This window comes from Nerophis lumbriciformis, linkage group LG24 (assembly GCF_033978685.3).
Source record: "Nerophis lumbriciformis linkage group LG24, RoL_Nlum_v2.1, whole genome shotgun sequence".
Classification (NCBI taxonomy): Eukaryota; Metazoa; Chordata; class Actinopteri; order Syngnathiformes; family Syngnathidae; genus Nerophis; species Nerophis lumbriciformis.
The window spans coordinates 12316466-12340000 of record NC_084571.2 but is presented as its reverse complement, the minus strand read 5'-3'; the positions used below and the strand labels follow the sequence as shown (position 1 = coordinate 12340000).

The 23535-nt window shown below is 38.1% G+C and overlaps 1 protein-coding gene across 1 annotated transcript in view; it reads left to right on the top strand.

The window, feature by feature from the left end:
* Positions 1-23130, top strand: part of LOC133620699 (sphingosine kinase 1-like) — a 44088-nt gene extending 20958 nt beyond the window's left edge. Inside the window, exons 3-5 of the mRNA XM_061982299.2 lie at positions 12828-12922; positions 12991-13106; positions 21042-23130. Coding sequence (XP_061838283.2) covers positions 12828-12922; positions 12991-13106; positions 21042-21870 — 1040 coding nt within the window. The 3' untranslated portion in view covers positions 21871-23130. The remainder of the gene's footprint in view (positions 1-12827; positions 12923-12990; positions 13107-21041) is intronic.
* The last annotated feature ends 405 nt before the right edge of the window (positions 23131-23535 follow it).

Here is a 23535-nt window from a genome sequence, read left to right as displayed (position 1 = left end):
TTTAGTGTTGCCAATCAACCTATCCCCAGGTGCATGTCTTTGGAGGTGGGAGGATCTTGTTTAAAAATATATGGATATATCTTACAAACTCGAATATATCGCCCAGCCCTACTGAATACTACCGTGTGTTCCTGCGTTGCCTGTGTTGTTGCCTTGCTCGGTCCCTAATAAAAGGACCTTCTTGCCTGCACATCGCCTACCCTCTCTGCATCAGAGGGTCACACCGACCACCTCCATGCGAGTTTGTGACATGTTGTACAGCAAAAACTGAAATCCAAACACGTTTAAAGGGTATAAAATACTTATTTTTTAATAACAAGGTATATTTCTTATACTATTTATCGTACTAAAACCTGAGATACTTAAAAAGAAAGGTTGACATGCCAGGGTGTTTTCTTCTAATCTTTTTGTTGTAATTTTTTGTTGTGTATTCTCCAAACGAAATAGCAATGAGGAATATACTGTACTATTCCCGCAATGTAGTGATCGCGCTAATTCAGGCAAATTCAACCAATCCTTACAAATATTGCAACTTTGTCCAATTTTCCGCAACTTCCTCGCACAATTTGTCCAACCAGCGTCATTTTCGCCAATCTAATTTGTCTCCAAGTGGTGCTCAAACGCACACATTAACTGTCTAATCAAAACGTACGTTTGTTTTTTGTGTAGATAAAGCGGCAACAACAACATGTAACAATAAATCCACTCTTTATAGATCAAACTTTGTTATACGTCTGCGGAGCTCATACCTCCTTCCTCTTCCTGTCTGCGGCGATAAGCCTTCTGGGTAATGTAGTACTTTATATAAACGTTTACTTCCTAGTTTACATGTTTTTATTTACCTTTATTTATTCGGGGTAATTCCAAGAGGCGGCAGTACTCTATAGGCTATGTATGGTATGTGTTGTGTAACTAGGAAGTAGCTTTTTCCATAAAACTGAATGTGTTATGTTGCGCCCTACGAAGTGTTTATACTGTAAGTATTGTACTTATTACACACCAGCTGTTTGATTGCAATGTTCATCTTAGTTGTAGTTTTCATTACCAAATTTGGAGGTGTTAAAATCGCCCTGTAAAATCGCTCATGCCAATAGTAGCCTGTCTCTGTGGAATCCAATGTAAATTGGCATCAAGCTAGCATATTTTGGAAGAGCGGAGCCTTATTTTACATTTGTGCGTTTTTTTTTACCAAGCATACTTGCTTTGTTGCTGTTGAAAATTGCAACGATTCAGCCCTGGCTTAGTGACAGTGCATTTCTATACAGTCATTATTGCCAAGACCTCATATCTAATAATAGTCGAGGACTCTTGCATATTACTTTGTTTGTAACTGTAGGAGATGGACAATGGCCATGAGAAAGACGGACTGGTGGAGCCATACTGTACTGTGAGTGATATAAATATCAATACTTTCTAAATTGATATTTTTGTCCTGCAGGGGGTGTCCTTACAAAATATAAAAATAGACTTTTAACCAATAGTCAAAGTCACTGAGTCACTGAGTAACATATATATCAATATATATATATATATATATATATATATATATATATATATATATATATATATATATGTATATATATATATATATATATATATATATATATATATATATATATATATATATATATATACATATTGATATATATGTTACTCAGTGACTCAGTGGGGTCAAATGCAGAGAATAATCTCGCCACACCTAGTGTGTGTGTGACAATCATTGGTACTTTAACTTTAACTTTTATATATATATATATGTATATATATATATATATATATATATATATATATATATATATATATATATATTTATGTATATATATATTTATATATATATATGTATATGTATATTAAGGCTGCAGCTAACGATTATTTTTCTATCGATTAATCTATAGATTATTTTTTTCGATTAATTGGTTAATCTATAGATTATTTTTTCGATTAAACTATAGATTATTTTTCCTTTTACCGATTTTTTTTTTAATTTAAAATACAGATGAAAAAATAAATGTTGGCCAGTTTTTTCAAAAGGCATGACTTTTATTTACAAAAAAAAAAAGTATGGCCACTCAGTCAACATTGACAACAACATGACAAAATATTCTGTAACAATGTAAACATTTAAAACTTTTAACATTTAACAAAATTAAAAGTAGCTTATTTGCTTTTTAATGTGCAAATATAAAAGTAAACATCCAGTGCAAATCTTAATATTCTGCAGTAGTATAAGCATTTCAAAAGTAAAAGTATTGCTTATTTTGCTTTAAAATGTGCAAAAATAAAGATAAACATCCAATACAAAAAAGTGCAAAAGGAAATATTCTGTAACAGTGTAAACATTTCAACAAAAGTAAAAGTATTGCTTATTTTGCTTAATAACACAACAATGATAGTATGATTAAAGTGAAAGTTAATTGTTGGTTTGTACATAGTATATGTAACTGTTAATGTTGTAAAAGGTATTTGCACAACTTAAGGTGGTGCTGCATATCTCCTGTGGGAACTGGAGCTGCCTACCCAGGTCCACTTCCATCTTCCACGCCGCCCCTTGTGTTAATAGCTTGGCGGGTGTTCTCTTGCTGGAATGTGTCACAGGTTCCCCCTGCCTTAGGAAGTGGATCCTGCATTGGCTTTCTGCTGGACTCTGGTTGTTTGCCTCCTGCCGACTTTTCTCCAGCAGCTCTACCAGCCTGCTGAGCACTTGGTCGTGCCGCCATCTAAGCCGACCCTGTGTCAGCGCCATTTTGCAGCCTGACAGAACGTGCTGGAGTGAAGCATTGATGGTCCCGCAGAGGTCGCAAGATTGCTCTGTGCCAAGCCATTGGTGGAGGTTTTTTGGGCTTGGGAGGGTCATATGTTGCCCTGATACATATGTTGCCCTGATCCTGTATATATATATATATATATATATATATATATATATATATATATATATATATATATATATATATATATATATATATATATATATATATATATATATATATATATACTGTATGTAATGTATGTATGTGTGTAGAGTGTATGTATATAAGTGTACATATATGTACATACAAACACACATATATATATATATATATATATATATATATATATATATATATATATATATATATATATATATATATATATATATATATGTATATATATATATATATATATATATATATATATATATATATATATATATATATATATATATATATATACATATATACATACAGTCGTGGTCAAAAGTTACATACACTTGTAAAGAACATAAAGTCATGGCTGTCTTGAGTTTCCAATAATTTCTACAACTCTTATTTTTTTGTGATAGAGTGATTGGAGCACATACTTGTTTCTCACAAAAAACATTCATGAAGTTTGGTTCTTTTATGAATTTATTATGGGTCTACTGAAAATGTGACCAAATCTGCTGGGTCAAGAGTATACATACAGCAATGTTAATATTTGGTTACATGTCCCTTGGCAAGTTTCACTGCAATAAGGCACTTTTGGTAGCCATCCACAAGCTTCTGGCAAGCTTCTGTTTGAATTTTTGACCACTCCTCTTCACAAAATTGGTGCAGTTCAGCTAAATGTGTTGGTTTTCTGACATGGACTTGTTTCTTCAGCATTGTCCACACATTCAAGTCAGGACTTTGGGAAGGCCATTCTAAAACCTTCATTCTAGCCTGATTTAGCCATTCCTTTACCACTTTTGACGTGTGTTTGGGGTCATTGTCTTGTTTGAACACCCAACTGCGCCCAAGACCCAACCTCCGGGCTGATGATTTGAGGTTGTCCTGAAGAATTTGGAGGTAATCCTCCTTTTTCATTGTCCCATTTACTCTCTGTAAAGCACCAGTTCCATTGGCAGCAAAACAGGCCCAGAGCATAATACTACCACCACCATGCTTGACGGTAGAAATGGTGTTCCTGGGATTAAAGGCCTCACCTTTTCTCCTCCAAACATATTGCTGGGTATTGTGGCCAAACAACTACATTTTTGTTTCATCTGACATCACATGGACAAAGATAAGACCTTCTGGAGGAAAGTTCTGTGTTCTGCTCCAATCACTCTAGTCTATCACAAAAACATAAGTGTTGTAGAAATGATTGGAAACTCAAGACAGCCATGACTTTATGTTCTTTACAAGTGTATGTATAAATGACTTTAGTAAATAGAATAAATGGTTTTCTTATTGGAGGACACCCCTATTCACAATAATAAGCAAAGTAGGACATCAAGTGTTCCTTACTGTTGCTTTAATGAGAGTCTCATTAAAGCATCCATCGTACACACTGTACCAAGCATCCAGTGTTCCTCACATGCAGCAAAACGGTGCATTTCTGCAAAAGACAACCAGATTATAGTGGTGTGGTGACTCCACAAAGAGAGTGTCTTTAGGTGGAGGTTAGCGTGTTGAAGAGTATGAATATGGAAGTATTGCATCAGCTGGAGCCTCAAAAGTGCTGAGTCGGCTGCTGAGCACCGTTCACTCCTTTTGCCGCTCTGTCTGTCAACGCAGCACCGCATCACCACCTCCTGTTATACCGTGCACACACACACACACACACACACACACACACACACACACACACACACACACACACACACACACACACACACACACACACACTCTTGTATTCCTTACCTTCTTGAGACCTCCGAAAAATGCCTCCCTCTTTAGGATCACTCTTTCTAGATATATAAAGATGTGTATTTACAACATTGATAATATAAACATCCAGCCATTTTCTACCGCTTGTCCCTTTTGGGGTCGCAGGGGGTGCTGGAGCCTATCTCAGCTGCATTCGGGCGGAAGGCGGGGTACACCCTGGACAAGTCGCCATCTCATCACAGGGCCAACACAGATAGACAGACAACATTCACACTCACATTCACACACTAGGGCCAATATATACTATGCAAATATAAAAAAGCTTGTTGTGAAAAATTAGTTGGAATTTCACCAGAAAAAGGTCACAATTTCACAAGAAAAACAGTATTACAATAAAAGTCGTCATTTTACTCAACGCAAGTCAAAATGTTTCAAGAAAAACTGAACATTTGTGCAATGTTATGATAAAAGTTGTAATATTACTCAATAACAGTCGCAATTTTACAAGAGAAGCTTAAAAATGTGTCAATTTTATGAAAAGACTCGTAGTTTTACTCGACAAAAGTCGCAATTTTATAAGAAAACTTTAAAATTGTGGCAATATTATAATAATAATCGGAATTTTACTTGGCAAAATTATGACAAAAGTCATAATTTTACTCAAAAAATTTCACTATTTTACAAGAACAATTTTGTTTTAGCAATATTGTGATAAAAGTCATAATTTTATATGACAAATGTCACAATTTTGCATTAAAAAGTAGTAATTTTACATAAAAAGTAATAATTTTACGAGAAAATATTGCAATATTACAGAAACGGAAAGAATATGAGAATTTGTTCCCAATTTTATAAGAAAGAAGTCGACACATTGTGAGAAAAAGACTGCTTTTAGTTAACTTTTTTTGTTGTTGAATTTTTTGTTTGTAATTGTTTTTTAATCTTCATTATTTACTTCACGTTATTACCGTATGTCCTTATATACTTATTTATTTTTTATTAATTTTGGCCAAAGGGGGCGCATTTAAATGTATGTTATTACATATGTTGGCCAGAGGAGGAGCACTTCAAATTTTTACACACACTTGTTATTTCATATGTTGACCAGAGAGGGAGCACTTTTGAAAGCGACACACTGTCAACTTGAAAAATCCCTCCTTTTTGGGACCACCCTCATTTTGATAGCTTTCACTACCAGGGGTGCAAATGAGACATTCTCTATTAGATGCAATGCTTTTCTGTATTGGGACCATGATTTATGTCCTCACTTGTTCACACCTCCTCATATGGAAGCTACTTTCCCTTCTTAATGTCTCAAGAAAGCTAGAAATACAAGAACACACACACACACACACCAGGCCCAGAAGATGAAGAGGATTGTGTAGTGTGTGTTGTGTGTATTCCTTCAATCAATACGTCAGCTGAAACATAACTTTCCAGTAGGAGCACATCGATACTTGATCATTTAGCTGTCGCCCCTCTCTCTTTTTTTTTTTTTTTGCTGCGTCAACAATTGTGTTGTCTGAATGCCTCTTGCATTTACAAACCCTTCAAAGAAGGTCTCGCAGCGTAAACACTGCTGACCAATGTTGATCTGCTCCAATGAAAACACCTCATCATTAAAAAGTGTCACTATTTGGCAGCACAGTGCCCCTGAATCAATATATTGCAGATTAATCATGTGACCTAAACTGACCAATTATTATAAACATTTAACCGGGTCATTAGCAAACATTAAAAGTCATTGAATGGATTTTGCGAGGCATTAAGAAGAAAAGGCATTAAAAAATTGCAATCGGCAACAAAAGACAACAAAACAAACCGCCTGACCCAGTTTTTCCAATTCCTTACAAAATGTATTGAAGCGCAATTTTTGCTAACAGGGATGGAGAGTCCATATTGTTTTATGTTTGTTTACCTTTTTAGTTCGGATAATTAAGTTATTCACCTTCCAATTACAATAGTGCAAAATACTACAGTAGTAGAAAATATGTTTATTGCGTTTGAAAGGGTTATTTGCATTGTTAATATACACAACCCAAAAGCAGTGAAGTTGGCACGTTGTGTAAATGGTAAATAAAAACAGAATACAATGATTTGCAAATCCTTTTCAACTTATATTCATTTGAATAGACGGCAAAGACAAGATATTTAATGTTCACACTGAGATTTTTTTTTTTTTGCAAATAATCATTAACTTAGAATTTAATGGCAGCAACACATTGCAAAAAAGTTGGCACAAGGGCATTTTTACCACTGTGTTACATGGTCTTTCCTTTTAACAACACTCAGTAAACGTTTGGGAACTGAGGAGACACATTTTTTAAGCTTTTCCGGTGGAATTATTTCCCATTCTTGCTTGATGTACAGCTTAAGTTGTTCAACAGTCCGGGGTCTCCGTTGTGGTATTTTAGGCTTCATAATGTGCCACACATTTTCAATGGGGGACAGGTCTGGACTACAGGCAGGCCAGTCTAGTACCCGCACTACTTTACTATGAAGCCACGCTGTTGTAACTAAGGCTGCAGCTAATGATTATTTTTCTATCGATTAATCTATAGATTATTTTTTTCGATTACTCGGTTAATCTATAGATTATTTTTTTCGATTAATCTATAGATTATTTTTCCTTTTACCGATTATTTTTTTTATTTAAAATGAAGATGAAAAAATAAATTTAGGCCAGTTTTTTCAAAAGGCATGACTTATTTACAAAAAAAAAGGTATGGTCACTCAGTCAACATTGACAACAACATGACAAAATATTCTGTAACAATGTAAACATTTAAAACTTTTAACATTTAACAAAATTAAAAGTAGCTTATTTGCTTTTTAATGTGGAAATATAAAAGTAAACATCCAGTGCAAATCTTAATATTCTGCAATAGTATAAGCATTTCAAAAGTAAAAGTATTGCTTATTTTGCTTTAAAATGTACAAAAATAAAGATAAACATCCAATACAAAAAAGTGCAAAACGAAATATTCTGTAACAGTGTAAACATTTCAACAAAAGTAAAATTATTGCTTATTTTGCTTAATAACACAACAATGATAGTATGATTAAAGTGAAAGTTAATTGTTCGTTTGTACATAGTATATGTAACTGTTAATGTTGTAAAAGGTATTTGCACAACTAATTAACGTTAGCGTCTTTGTAAACACTGAACAGGCACGCCAAACGCGCCTCTCAGAGCGAAACGGTGTTTTAGTTTATGAATTTACAACGCAGATACAAATGACACATTCATGTTTTTGTGTAATGATGACAACGTATACTCACGCGGACGATTGACTAGTTGATGGTGATGGCAAGAACGCTGTCGGGTGTTTTCTTTTCAAATGTTCGTTCATAGCCGTTGTGCTGCCATGATAGGCCATTTCCGCTCGACACAGTGTGCATACAACAACTGTCAAGTGTTTTGCTTTTTTCGCTGTGCTTATCCCACACTTGAAGGGATGTACCAATGCTAAATGTGGCTTCTGGATTTCACTCAAAAGACCAGACCGTAGTTACTTTTTCCTTTTATTTTCCTTTAGTTTGCAACAGTTTTTCCAACGAAGAAACAGCTTCTTTTTTCTTCTTTAGTCTTTTTTAGCAGTCTTTAGCAGTGTTAGTAGACTTTAGTAGACTTTAGTTTCTTTAGCTGTCATTAGCTGTCTTTAGTAGCCTTTAGTAGCCTTTAGCTTCTTTAGTAGCCTTTAGCTTCTTTAGTAGGTGAAAAACCTTTAAGGACAAAACACCACAAGATTAACATGCTGTAAAAAATCAATCAATTATCAATCCCATAATTTACAATTATTAATTAGGCAATCAAACTCTTAACCATTAAACAAGTGCAAGAAAATAGACACATCTTTTCCCTTTAAGTTAAAACAGATTTTAAATAAATTGTCTCAACATAAATGCACCAAGATACATATAAAATACATTTAAACCCAGAAACACAATAGATAAATGCAGCAGAAAACCCAATATGCAAATACATAAATACCTAACCAATTAACCACCTATTTAGATACATATTTAAAATCCATATTCAATATAAATATATTATTAAATTAGCAATGAAACACTCAATCTTAAACGCCGTCTACTGGTAGAAAAATGCCCCTTTTTTCTATGCCCTCACCAGCAGCCAATGATCCAACACAGTTAAATCCAACACTTAAAGTTGAGCGACTTCACCCTCCTGATGAAGCAAACTGCTCCAACATTTATCAAACTAAGCAAAGAATATCAACACTTCCTTACTAAACAACAGTTACACAAAACACCGTGTGTATTTAGCCTCCAGACTAAGCACGCTACATGCGCACCCCCCCCCCAATCTCACCAGCGCAACAGGTGCGCCACACCCACAAAGAGAACTAAAGTGCAATCTTACCGGCTGTCCGTTCAGCTATTGGTTTTGGTACACTTTTGGCACAACTCTGGGTTTTCTGTAACGAACTAAACCTTTTTCCACTCTGCGCTGGCGTCTTTTGTACTCCTTGATTTGACACAGCGGTCTAATTACCGGGCTCGCGCACCAGCAGATGAGACGGGAGCGCGCCGCGTTATACCTGTGCGTGAACGTAAACTGATCGGTTCTGATCATATAAGCCGACTGGCCGAAATAATGCCGAATTATATACATTTCCTGGGGTTGCCTAGGTGAATAGGGATGCGGATGTGCTCTAAGATAAAATATAATTTTATTAAGTGGGGTTTGGCTGGTTGCTCAGCAGCCACGGTTGCGAGCTCGCGCGTCAGCTGACGAGACAGCTGTTCGCCGCTACAACATTATTAGGCCGTTTATTGAAATACTCCCACACTTTTGACGACTTTTGGCGTGCTTTTTTCCCCTCGCTCGCACCGCTCGCATCGTCTGCTTTGCGCTCCGCCATGACGGTAGTGTGACGTAAATATGCGACGCATCGACGCACAAAAACGGCGTCGACGTATTTACGTAACCGATGACGTCGACTATGTCGACGCGTCGTTTCAGCCCTAGTTGTAACACGTGGCTTGGCATTGTCTTGCATGAAAAATACCTTGCTTGGATGGCAACATATGTTGCTTCAAAACCTGTATGTACCTTTCAGCATTAATGGTGCCTTCACAGATGTGTAAATTACCCATGCCTTGGGCACTAATACACCCCCATACCATCACAGATGCTGGCTTTTCAACTTTGCGCCTAAAACAATCCAGATGGTTCTTTTCCTCTTTGGGCCGCAGGACACAACGTCCACAGTTTCCAAAAACAATTTCAAATGTGGACTCGTCAGACCACAGAACACTTTTCCACTTTGCATCAGTCCATCTTAGATAAGCTCGGGCCCAGCAAAGCCGGCGGTGTTTCTGGGTGTTATTTGATAAATAGCTTTCGTTTTGCATAGTACAGTTTTAACTTACACTTACAGATGTAGCGACAAACTGTAGTTATTGACAGTGGTTTTCTGCAGAGTTCCTGAGCCCATGTGGTGATATCCTTTACACACCGATGTTGCTTTTTGATGCAGTACCGCCTGAAAGATCGAAGGTCACGGGCATTCAATGTTGGTTTTTGGCCTTGCTGCTTACGTGCAGTGATTTCTCCAGATTCTCTGGGGGGGTTACCCACATATGCAGTCCTCTCCAAGGTTTCTCATAGTCATTCACATCGACGTCCCACTGGGGTGAGTTTTTCCTTGCCCTTATGTGGGCTCTTTACCGAGGATGTCGTTGTGGCTTATGCAGCCCTTTGAGACACTTGTGATTTAGGGCTATATAAATAAACATTGATTGATTGATTGATTGATTGATTGACCTTTTGATGATATTACGGACCGTAGATGGTGAAATCCCTAAATTCCTTGCAATAGCTCGTTGAGAAATGTTGTTCTTAAACTGTCAGACAATTTGTTCATGCATTTGTTCACAAAGTGGTGACCCTCGCCCCATCCTTGTTTGTGAATGACTGAGCATTTCATGGAAGCTGCTTTTATACCCAATCATGACACCCGCCTGTTCCCAATTAGCCTGTTCACCTGTGGGATGTTCCAAACAAGTGTTTGATGAGCATTCCTCAACTTTCTCAGTCTTTTTTGCAAACTTGTGCCAGCTTTTTTGAAACATGTTGCAGGCATCAAATTCCAAATGAGCAAATATTTGCAAAACATAACAACATTTCTCAGTGTGAACATTAAATATCTTGTCTTTGCAGTCTATTCAATTGAATATAAGTTGAAAAGGATTTGCAAATCATTGTATTTTGTTTTTATTTACGATTTACACGACGTGCCAACTTCATTGGTTTTGGAGTTTGTATGTTATGATAACATGGTGACTAATTTGGCCACAATTATTAATTATTTTTGTCAAATGCTTACAACTTTGTCTGTATAGACATCTGTGTGCTCTTGACCACGGGTGTCCAAGACTAAGAGTAATTTGGCAGGCGTGGTGTTTTCACATAATATACCAACAATCTGATAGTTGCCGCCTCGTCGCCATCTGGTGGCCAATTCAGCAACTCAAATCAGTGGCTATTAATTGTACATTGATTGGAAAATGTGCACAGCATTCACTTATATGACCCAATCCAAACAACCTTCCCTAGTCATGGTGCAAAAATAAAAAATAAAAAAACAACAGACATGGCCACACATAACACAAAGCTGCTCACTGAACTTTGTGGATTATATAAAGAACGTCTAATCAGCATAAAAAATTACACCTATTCAAATCCATTACAAGGGATGATGGGAAAATGCAAAACACTCTCTCCACTTACCGATGTTTGGCGCATTTTCGCAGCTTGATATTTCTGATTGATTACAAAACTTTAAGGAGGTCGTCACGGAAATAAACAAGGTAGGAGTCAAACTTTCACATACTCTTAATATACAATTATATGAATTATTAATGATATATCCATTATATTAATATGATACTATGTAATCATATACAGTCACGATCAAAAGTTTACATACACTTGTAAAGAACATAATGTCATGACTGTCTTGAGTTTCCAATCATTTCTACAACTCTTATTTTTTTGTGATAGAGTGATTGGAGCACATGCTTGTTGGTCACAAAAACATTCATGAAGTTTGGTTCCTTTATGAATTTATTATGGGTCTACTGAAAATGTGACGAAATCTGCTGGGTCAAAAGTATACATACAGCAATGTTAATATTTGCTTACATGTCCCTTGGCAAGTTTCACTGCAATAAGGCACTTTTGGTAGCCATCCACAAGCTTCTGGTTGAATTTTTGACCACTCCTCTTGACAAAATTGGTGCGGTTCAGCTAAATTTGTTGGGTTTCTGACATGGACTTGTTTCTTCAGCATTGTCCACACGTTTAAGTCAGGACTTTGGGAAGGCCATTCTAAAACCTTCATTCTAGCCTGATTTAGCCATTCCTTTACCACTTTTGATGTGTGTTTGGGGTCATTGTCCTGTTGGAACACCCAACTGCGCCCAAGACCCAACATCCGGGCTGATGACTTTAGGTTGTCCTGAAGAATTTGGAGGTAATCCTCTTTTTTCATTGTCCCATTTAAAGCACCAGTTTCATTGGCAGCAAAACAGGCCCAGAGCATAATACTACCACCACCATGCTTGACGGTAGGAATGGTGTCTTCCAAACATATTGCTTGGTATTGTGGCCAAAGAGCTCAATTTTTGTTTCATCTGACCACAGAACTTTCCTCCAGAAGGTCTTATCTTTGTCCATATCACAAAAAAATAAGAGTTGTAGAATTTATTGGACAGCCATGACAATATGTTCTTTACAAGCGTATGTAAACTTTTGACTGTATATATATATATATATATATATATATAAGTTTTTTTTTGTTTGTTTTTTTTTTGGTGTTGAAATATGTAGTTTTGTATTGCTATTCATTGTAGGAGCTGTAAGCTGCACAATTAATAAACAATTTAAAAAAATACATTGATACCTGCTTTTTTTTCCAGAATCGTTGGTCACTTGGTAGGAAATACTGTTATTTTTGTGTAACGCCATGAAGCATGCGCTACATCCAGTACTTGGGCGCACGCATGTGTCGGTCACAGATGTTTGCAGAGCAGTTAAGCTGCCTTGGAGCCCGCTGAAGGGCAGCCTGATGTCACATGTCTGGCCTCACAAGTCAATACTTAATCTCCCATAGCCATGATGGAAGCCTGCCTGCCTGTCTTTGCCCTTGCCCTCATTTTTCCTATAAACCCGTATTTTTGTGTCCTCAGAGCACCAGAACCACGCACGAGAGCTGGTGAAGAAGGCCGACCTGTCACAGTGGGACGCCCTGGTTATCATGTCGGGAGACGGGCTGCTCTTTGAGGTGCTCCGACTCGGACATAGCGGCAGATTTATACGCCGCGGATGCTATTTATATGCTTGTTTCATCAGGTGGTTAACGGTCTGATGGAGCGTGAGGACTGGCAAGAGGCCATCCAGACCCCTCTGGGGATTCTGCCGGGTGGCTCCGGCAACGCCCTGGCTGCCTCCGTCCATCACTACTCTCAGTGAGTCCCTCCTTTATCGCAGTCATTGAAAGACACTTTTCACTTATGGCTGCCCTCAGAAGCCCGCTTGTTACAGTGGATATATATGAATATTCATTTATAATCGCAATTCAACACAAAATGTTTCAAACATCGTATTTTTCTGTATTTTCTCACCATGCACTGGTATATATTTTAGACGAAAACATATGTTTCCATATATGAGCCGCACCTGACTATAAGCTGCAGATATACAGTATACGTTGTAAAATGAGTTATTTACACAGAAATATTTTGTAAATGTTTGTTTACATACTGCCCTGCGATGAGGTGGCAACTTGTCCAGGGTGTACCACGCCTTCCGCCCGATTGTAGCTGAGATAGGCTCCAGCGCCCCCGCGACCCCGAAGGGAATAAGCGGTAGAAAATGGATGGATGGATGGATGTTTACATACCACAGGGGTGTCCAAACCTTTCCCACTGAGGGCCGCACAAGGAGAAATTAAAGCATGCGGGGGCCATTTTGATATTTTTCATTTTCAAACCATAACAAGGTATATGGATTGTTTTGGTTTTTTTACCTTTAGGGCTCCCGGGGACCATAAAGCATGGGTGTCAAACGCTGGTCCGCGGACCAAATTTGGCCCGCCGTGTAATTTCACTTGGCCCGTGAGATGATATCAAATTAACATTAGAGCTAGCCCGCCGACTATATACAGCAGCGGTGCCGCGGTACACCGCTAATTCTCATACTTGCCAAACTTCCCGGGAGACTCCAATATTTCAGTGCCCCTCCCAAGAATTGTAACATTATCTATCCGTCAAGTCCAACGAGTGCTGGCTCAGTCACAGAACAGGTGCGGCTTTGGCTCGTACACAGAAGTGAATGCAACGCATAGTTGATCTTCAGCGATACAGGTTACACTGAGGGTGCCAGTATAAAAACCTTTAACATTGTTAGAAATATACGCCACACTGTGAATCCACACCAAACAAGAATGACAAACACATTTCGGGAGAACATCCGCACAGTAACACAACATAAACACAACAGAACAAATACCCAGAACCCTTTGCAGCACTAACTCTTCCGGGACGCTACAATATACACCCCTGTTACCTCCAACCCCCCCCCCCCCCCGGATAATGCACCCCCGTAGAATGCAACCCCTGACGGGAGTGTTATATCAACTAAAGCCCACACTTAAAGTTTCCACGTGCAAGATTGAATGTATTTGAAAAAGTTATTAAATAAGAAGGCAAAAGTGCAAAAACAATAATGTTCGTGTTGGAGGAGTTGTGAATGAATGAAATATGAAATCCGTGCTGCAGTCTGCAGGTGTACCTAATGTTGTGGCCCAGCAGCGACTGCAGCACAGATTTCCGTGTGTGTGCATACAGGAGCCGCTCATACCGTATCTTGTGACTGGGCGGGCACGTTGTTAGAAGGGATGAAAAGCGGACGTGACGTCAGCTCGTAGAGGACGTTAAAAGCCTGTAAGGCACACCCCCAAGACTGTGGAATACGAGATATAATGACTGATGAACACCTTCGTTCGATAATGAAAGATGCCTCAGCTCAAAGCCTGAGCCCCGACATTAATGAACTAGCATCCAAGAAAAGATGGCAGGTATCTGGCTTGGGCACATCAGATTAGATCAGTGTGTTGCAAACTGAGCAGTTTAAAGTCCTGAATGGTTGGTTTATTCATTATTTTATTTTCAAATTTATTAGCCTGTGGAAAAAGTTAATGTTGATATTTACCTCAGAAGGCTGCAAATAGAAAAGAGGCATTACATTTTTATTTAAATTGTATTTGATATGCCATTGATATTTTTTAATTATTATTATTGTTATTTGAAACTCGATTTTGCATGTCACTATAAAGTTATATAAGCCTTGCTTGTTCAAAATTTAATGCACAACTTGTTTGGGTCCCTATTAAAAGGTTAATTTGTTCAACCTTGGCCCGCGGCTTTGTTCAGTTTTAAATTTTGGCCCACTCTGTATTTGAGTTTGACACCCCTGTCATAAAGGGTCTCAGTCATTAAAATGTTAAAAATAAGTCAAATTATTATTATTATTTATTTAACTCTTACAGTAAATCTCTATATCAACTTCAGGTTGATATAAAGTAAAAAAAAAGACAACTTTTTTTTTTTTTATAATAAAACTGAAATTTGTAGTATTTAGTAATTAGAGCCCTAAAAGATCAATAATGCAGGACAGCATTGATTTTAATTCATTATTATTTTTGAGCAATCAGAGAGAAAAGATAAATATAATCCCACTAAATATTGTTGGGATCCAAAAGGTCTCCCACCCATAAAGTGATAAAAAAAATTTTTTTTTTTTTTTTTTAACTTTCAACACTTAAGCTACGAGATCAACTTCAGATATTTGTGTCCATTTTACATTTGAACTATTATTTTGTTTGTTTGATGCTCTTTTTTCAAAGAAAACATTGATGTATTTATATGGCAACCACACAATATATGCAATATTTTCCACATAAAGTTTTTTAAAGTGAAATATTTGAAGTAATTGTAGCCTTACATAGGTCAATAGTTCAATATAACATAGATTTTTTTTTTTTTTTGAGCAATGGCAAAAAACGAAAAATAAAGATAGACAAAAGGAAAAACAGCCTGCATGGCAGCTTTGTGTCAACATTGCAACTTTTTCTAGTTAGATTTCACCTCATTCCACTTTTTTAAATGTTTTTTTTATATTTTTGCAATAGCATTTCCAGAATGTGTGGCGGGCCGGTAAACAATTAACTGCGGGCCACAAATGGCCCCTAGGCCGCACTTTGGACACCCCTGACATACCATAATTGTTTCCAAACGGTGTCTGTAACACGGCAGTAAAACGGCTGATCAAACAAAACAGAAGTCATCGTCATGGACCCACTAGCTGCGCAAGCTAGCTCTCCAATCAGCTAAACAGACTCAATAAATCCACGGTGACGTTTCGGTGAATTTACTGAGGAATTTGTGAAACTGAAAAAATAAAATAAGAATGTCGTAAGTTATAAATACTAACAGAGACACTCATTAACTTGTTAACATATTAGCTAATGCTAACGCTGCTAGCTTGATTATAAATTTCCACAAATTTCTTAGTAAGAATTGTTTTAATTATATTGTAATGCTTGCTTGGATGATTATGAGATGGAACGGCACTTGTTCTTCCAGTTCAAAGCTTTAAATAGCAGAAAACACTTGTAGGCATTCACCTTGCGGCACCTGCAGTGAGCAAGTTTACTGAGGAATTTGTGAAACTGAAACAATACAAAAAGAATGCCATTGTAAGTTAATAATGCTAGCACAGACACTCGTAAACATGTTAGCATATTAACTAATGCTAACGACGCCAGCGTCATTACACCACAATAGCACGTACAAAAATGCATGAAAAAACACTCCTAACACATTACACATGGGACGGTTCAGTGAGTAAGAATTGTTTTAGTTATATTGTAAAACATACAAACGTTGCTTGGAGTGATGAATGAAGAATCCATACGAGTAGAAACGTTATGGACAACCAAAAGACGGAAGGGCACTTGTAAGGCATTCACCAAGCAGCCCTTATCAAAAAGATGGCGCCATAGCACAAACAATAATAAAATAATAATAAAATCTATTTGCATTATGGTTGTCAGCGAAGAACACTCCATAAATTAGCCGCACCGTTTTATGAACCGCAGGGTTCACAGCGTAGGAACATATAATTCATGGTCTATGTTGATAATACAGAGGTGTTGCAGCTTTTTCCAACAAGGGCCACAAACTAATAAGTCAAAGTATGCGGGAACTATCTTGATTTACTTATTTTTTTGTAAAAAAAAAAAAAAAAGAGAGAGATAAAAACAGATGTTTAAAGACAAAACTTATTGTCAGCTTTGTGTTGTAGGTGACAAAGTATTATTCATTATTACACAGGTAAAAACCACGACAGTAAAAATAAATTAAAAAAGCAAGAGAAAAAGCTGAAAGTTTAATACTTTGACTTTTCAGTATGAGACCATTGGTAGAAGAAGTTTAGACATTTTTAGCTTTTTTTCCCCTACATTTTTAAAGTTGCTTTTTTTTACCCTGCTGGCCGCACTTTGGACATCCCCATGTTAATAAGATGTTGTTGCATGTTCAGATAGGTCTCAGCTTTAAAAGACACGCTATTGTATGCAGTACTTGCAATTTCTCTGTCCAAATTGACAGAACAAACACGTTAAGTAAGAAAGTACTTTATTGCTGCACAATACTTCCAGGCCCATATGAAACGATGAGGCAGCCCAGATATGGTCCCCGGGCCTCCAGTTTGACACCTGTACATGACCGGGTCATTTAGAAGAGAGTTAAGAAAAAAGCTTGCCGAGCTTAAAAAAAATAGTGATTTAACTCACTCCTGTGTGATTGTGCTGCCAGCTGACACGTTATCACTCAAGAAGCAGAGGCTGCTGATTACCTCAAAGCAATCATGTCCTACGTCTAGGATTTCAAAAAATCTCTTTATTCAGCATCATCCAATGAGAATTTAGTGGAAAGTTCAATATAATATAAATGCCTGCAGCCCTCACTGCACAAACATGGTGGGTGTCCTATTTATGTATTATTATTAAAACACCAGCATATCTTAATGTATCACGATATAAGTGTTTTATATCGCTCGATATTGATTATTATTGATATTTTTTTAGTACTTATGGAAAATAAGGACCAGGAGAAACATCTTTCCTTTCATTATAATCCCCTCAGCTGACAAGGCAGAAAGGAAATGTCAATACAAGCATGGAAGACAATGTCAACAAAAGAGTAAAATCACATTGAACACTTAACAATAAGCTCTTAAAATGAAGGTGCAAAAAATAGGAATATGTATTTTGTATGTATTTTATATATATATATATATATATATATATATATATGTATATATATATATATATATATATATATATATATATATATATATATATATATCATTCCCTTTTATATATATATATATATATATATATATATATATATATATATATATATATATATATATATATATATATATATATATATATATATCATTCCCTTTTATATATATATATATATATATATATATATATATATAAATCAGGGAAACATGCGGAAAAAAATAGGTATGGTGTATATATATATATATGTATATATATATATATATATATATATATATATATATATATATATACATATATTGACATGCGTTCAAGTAAAATGGGTAAAAAGGTTCTTGGATGACATTTTGACAATAGAAATACATTTGTGTACAAATATTGGGGTCTTTTCTTAAGCTAATTTCAATTATGCAAGCAAATAATCACCTGTGATTAATCACAATTATTTAAAATTCAAAAATGTGTTTAATTTCATTTAAAAAATAATCATTTGGCAGCCCTAATGTATGTGTATGTGTATGTATATAAAGGTATACATATAGTTGGCCTCTTTCTGTCTAAAAGACAGTAGTCTGTGCAATGGATCGAAATGATTTAGCTAAGTTTAATTTTCATTTTCATCACAAAATACTAGATAGCTAATTGATTTGAATGTTTCTGTTTTAATTGCTGCAGATGTAGTCTGTGCCAGGTCCTGTTTCTGGTTGTACTCCTCTCAGCTGTCTTTGTTTTCTCCTTTCTTCAAGCCGGTCCTCTCTCCTTCTCTCGCTTGTTTGGATGCTAGAATTAATAGCCAGCCTCCATTTGCTGCGGTCTGCAGCTTCCCAGTATGCCAGGTCGATATTTCCTGCCTTTAGATCACGTTTACATTCATAGCGAAGAACATGTCTTCGTGTAGACCTGGAGCCAGTTGCGAGCTCACAGTACAGTAGGTCTTTCGGGATTCGACCGAGTGACTTGGCCAAACCAGCACGTGCGGTTTTTTGTGCTAGCTAGACATTCATGCTCGCTATACCTGCCTGTGCCAGAACGTCTTGGGTCAAGCCAGGTGATTGGCAGTATTCCCCTGATGCAACAAAGGTGAAAAGTATTTAGTCTGCGTTCTTGGCAGCAGTCCATGTTTCGTTGCCATAAAGCAGGGTACTTAGCACGCAAGCTTGGTGTACCTTCATCTTGGTATTGGTGGCTAACTTGATGTTATCCCAGACCCGGTGGCTGCTTTGCCTATCCTTGTGTTCAGCTCAGCATGGTCTGCTGCAGATGTTGGAGCCTAGACAGGGGAAGTTCTCCACTGCCTCCAAGGTATGAATACCCATGTTGATAGTCTGAGGACGCGCCATCGTACTGGATATTTTCATGGAAGGACATCACCAGGCTCGAGAGTTTAGGGTGGAACTGAATAGCCCATTCTCGCTGACCAAGTCCAATGCCTTAGTCAGGTCGAAGAAGGCAACGTAGACTGGACGTCTTTGCCCACCACACTTCTCTTGAAGCTGTCACAGTGGGAAAACCATGTCAATTGTTGATCTTCCCGCTCTAAAATCACATTGTCCCTCAGGGTAGACTCGATCTGCGATTGTCTGTAGTCTGTTCAGGACTACACGGGCAAAGGCCTTTCCAACAGTACTGAGCAGGGAAATTCCTCGATTATTGTTACAGTCACTGTGGTCACCTTGACAATATTTGCATCGCGCATACCCTGGGGTACTTCCCCCTCCTCCCAGCACTGGAGCAAGAGTTGATGCAGGTGATGGAGGAGGGCGCTTCTTTTTCCAGCTTTTAGGATCTCTGTTGGCATGCCATCATTTCCTGGAGCCTCACCACGAGCTTGGGAATCAATGGCCTTGCTTAGTTCTTCACTGGTAGGCAGAGCATCTAGCTCTTCCATAACACACAGGGGGTTTATGTTAGTAATTGCAGTATCCGTGACAGTGTTCCCCTTTGCATGGAGCTGGAGATACTCTTCCACCCATCTCTGTTATGAGGTCACCACTGGCAGATTTCAGGGTGGTGATCCTTACCGCACTAGGGTCAAAGGCTCACTTTATGCCTGAGTATTTTCACAGTCAGATGCAAGTTGGATACTCTAGCAAAGCACCAATGACTGTTGTCGTTTTGCCGGGATGTTCGTTGTGCGTCGTTTCTGGCCTTTTCTTAGAGGGATTGGTCTTGTAGTCGAGCAGTGCTGCTGTCTTGATTGAGATTACTGGATCCGTTTCCACAATGGCTGCTTTGAACCAATCAGCATTTTTGGTCTGGCTTTTGCCAAAGCTGTCCATGGTAAATTGATAGATGGCCTCACGGATGCGCTTCCATCTCTTTTCCACCGTCCTTGAGAGCCTCTTCCATGGCATCAGCGAAGCGCTCACACAAATCGGGGATTGACGTCTTTTGCTGTCTTAATCCTTGGACGGTCTTCGAATGATACGTTTGTTTGTGGTCAAGTCTCACCTGTCTGCAAACCAAAGAACGGTCCGTGTCTCAATCGGCACTGTGGTAGCTGCAAGTAACTAGGATGCAGTTCAGTGATGCTCTCTGGGTAATTATGACATCCAGCTGGTGCCACGGCACGAGTTCAATAATCCATGGCAGAGAGCAATATATTTTGCCATTTAGTCACCATATAGTGGCTAATGAAAGTACCTCAACCATTAGTTACACAAAGCATTCACTTATATGACCCAATCCGAACAACCTTCTCTAGTCATAAAAAAAACAAAATCCAGGATACCCTGTGGCTTAGCTTGGTGGAGAAGAATGTTTTTTATGCACAGGTTATGATAGGAGCATAACTCTAGCAGCCTCTGCCCATATATATATGTATGTATGTATATATGTACTGGTATACATGTATAAATCTATATGTGTGTGTGTGTGTGTGTGTGTGTGTGTGTGTGTGTGTGTGTGTGTATGTATATATATATATATACTGTACATATATATATCCAAAAAGCAGAAATGACACAGTAGCCAAAGGAGGTGCCCTTTATAGTTTCCAGTTCCAGTTCCTGACTAAGTTCCTGTCCCTCAGGTCACCTCCCGCGTGGAACGAGGAGCTGCTCCTGAGCTGCAGCTTCCTGCTGTGCAAAGGTCAGGTGGGCTCCTTGGACTTGGTGTCGGTCCAGCTGGCCTCCAAGCAGCGCCTCTTCTCCTTCCTGTCGTTGGCCTGGGGCTTTGTGGCCGACGTGGACATCGAGAGTGAGAAGTACCGGCACGTGGGCGCCGTCCGCTTCCTGATGGGCACCCTGGTGCGCCTGGCAACGCTGCGCGTCTACCGGGGCAGGTTGGCGTACTTGCCCGTGATGGAGAGACCGGACCTTCCCTCCAGACCGAAGCCTTACTCGCTGTGCTCCTCCCTCCCCTGCCGGCCGGACCCCGATTACTCCCCCAGCAGAGCCAACCGAAACTGCGTCAGCAACTCCCCCGCCAAGAGACCCGAAAGCGACGGCAAAACCAGAGCACCGGCAGATTCTTTACTCCCAGGACTGGACCAGCCGCTCCCAGACAGCTGGACCGTGGTCGAGGAGGAGGACTTTGTCTTGGTGCTGGCCATCTATCAGTCTCACCTGGCCGAGGACCTGTGGGCGGTCCCCGGCGCCCTGGCGGACGACGGAGTCATCCACCTGTTCTACGTGACCGCGGGGATCTCCCGGCCGGCCCTCCTGCGCCTCTTCCTGGCCATGGAGAAGGGCGCCCACCTGGCCTGCGGCTGCCCCCACCTGGTCTACCAGAAGGTGCGGGCACTGCGGCTGGAGCCCGTCTCCCGGGAGGGCGTGATCGCGGTGGACGGCGAGACGGTGCACTACGGGCCGGTCCAGGCTCAGATCCACCCCGGTCTGGCAAGACTCATCTCTGGATGAGGATTATGTTAATCAGCTTTCAGGTTTGGTCTTTTTTACTCACTCTGGATCCTTTGTGGTTTTTAGACGTGCCAAAGACTTTCAATCAGCCTCGCACAATTCCTCTATTTTTCTACACAAAGCAACTTCTCCTACTTTTTTAAGCCCCGCCCGTCTGGCATCCCCTTTCTGAACCAGGGTCTAAACCGTGGATTGTGGACTTGATGCTGGCTGGTCCCAGCTCAGACGCTCCGGAGATCCTGGTCATCGCCACCGGATACTCGTGTAAATGTACTACGTAAAAAAATATGTTCATTTACCGTGAAAAACTGAAGGCTCAGTTTGCCAGAATTTTACCGTAGAATTTACAATGTTTTTGTTTTTTTTACACAGAATTACTGTAAAATTTAAAATGGTACCATTTATATTTTCACTGTTAAATCCTGACGTTTTCTTTTTTTTACCGTAAAATGAGCGGATGTTGTTTTTATTGTAAAATTCTGACGACTAAGCGGCTATTTTTTACTCTAAAATTTACAGTACATTGCGTTACTGTAAATGGAAAAACAGTACTGCTCTTATTTTATGGTAAAATTTTGGCGACTTGGCCAACAGTTTTTTAGCGTAAAATTTACTTCTTTTTTTTTTACAGTGCATTACTGTAAATGGAAAAACGGTACTAATGTTATTCTTATGGTAAGATTTTGGCGACTAAGCTGCTATTTTTTTTTACTGTAACATTTACAATACGGTGCATTACTGTAAATGGAAAAACAGTATTGCTGTTATTTTTAGAGTAAAATTCTGGCGACTAAGCCAACAGTATTTTAGCGTAAAATTAAATTGTTTTTATTTTTACAGTACATTACTGTAAATGGAAAAACGGTATTGCTGTTATTTTTATGGTAAAATTTGGGCGACTGAGCTGCTATTTTTTAATGTAAAATGTACAGTACAGTGCATTACTGTAAATGAAGAAACAATACTACTGTTATTTTTACGGTAAAATTTTGGCCACTCTGCTGCTATTTTTTTAATGTAAAATGTACAGTACGGTGCGTTACTGTATATGGAAAAACAGCACTGCTGTTATTTTTACAGTAAAATTCTGGCGACCGAGTGTAAAATCTTTATTTTTTTTATTTTTACAATGCATTACTGTAAAACAAAAAACAGTACTGCTGTTATTTTTACGGTAAAATTTTGGCGATTAACCTGCTATTTTTTTTTTCACTGTAAAATTTATAGTATGGTGCGTTACTGTAAATCATACTTGCCAACCTTGAGACCTCCGATTTCGGGAGGTGGGGGTGGGCGTGGTCGGGGTGGGACGGGGGCGTGGCTAAAAGGGGAGGAGTATATTTACAGCTAGAATTCACCAAGTCAAGTATTTCATATATATATATATATATATATATATATATATATATATATATATGTATATATATATATATATATATATATATATATAAGAAATACTTCACGTTCAGTGAATTCTAGCTATATATATATATATATATATATATATATATATATATATATACATATATATACACTCATATACGTATATATATGTATATAGATACGTATATATATATATATATATATGTATATATATATACATATATATATATATATATATATATATATATATATATATATACATATATATATATATATATATAT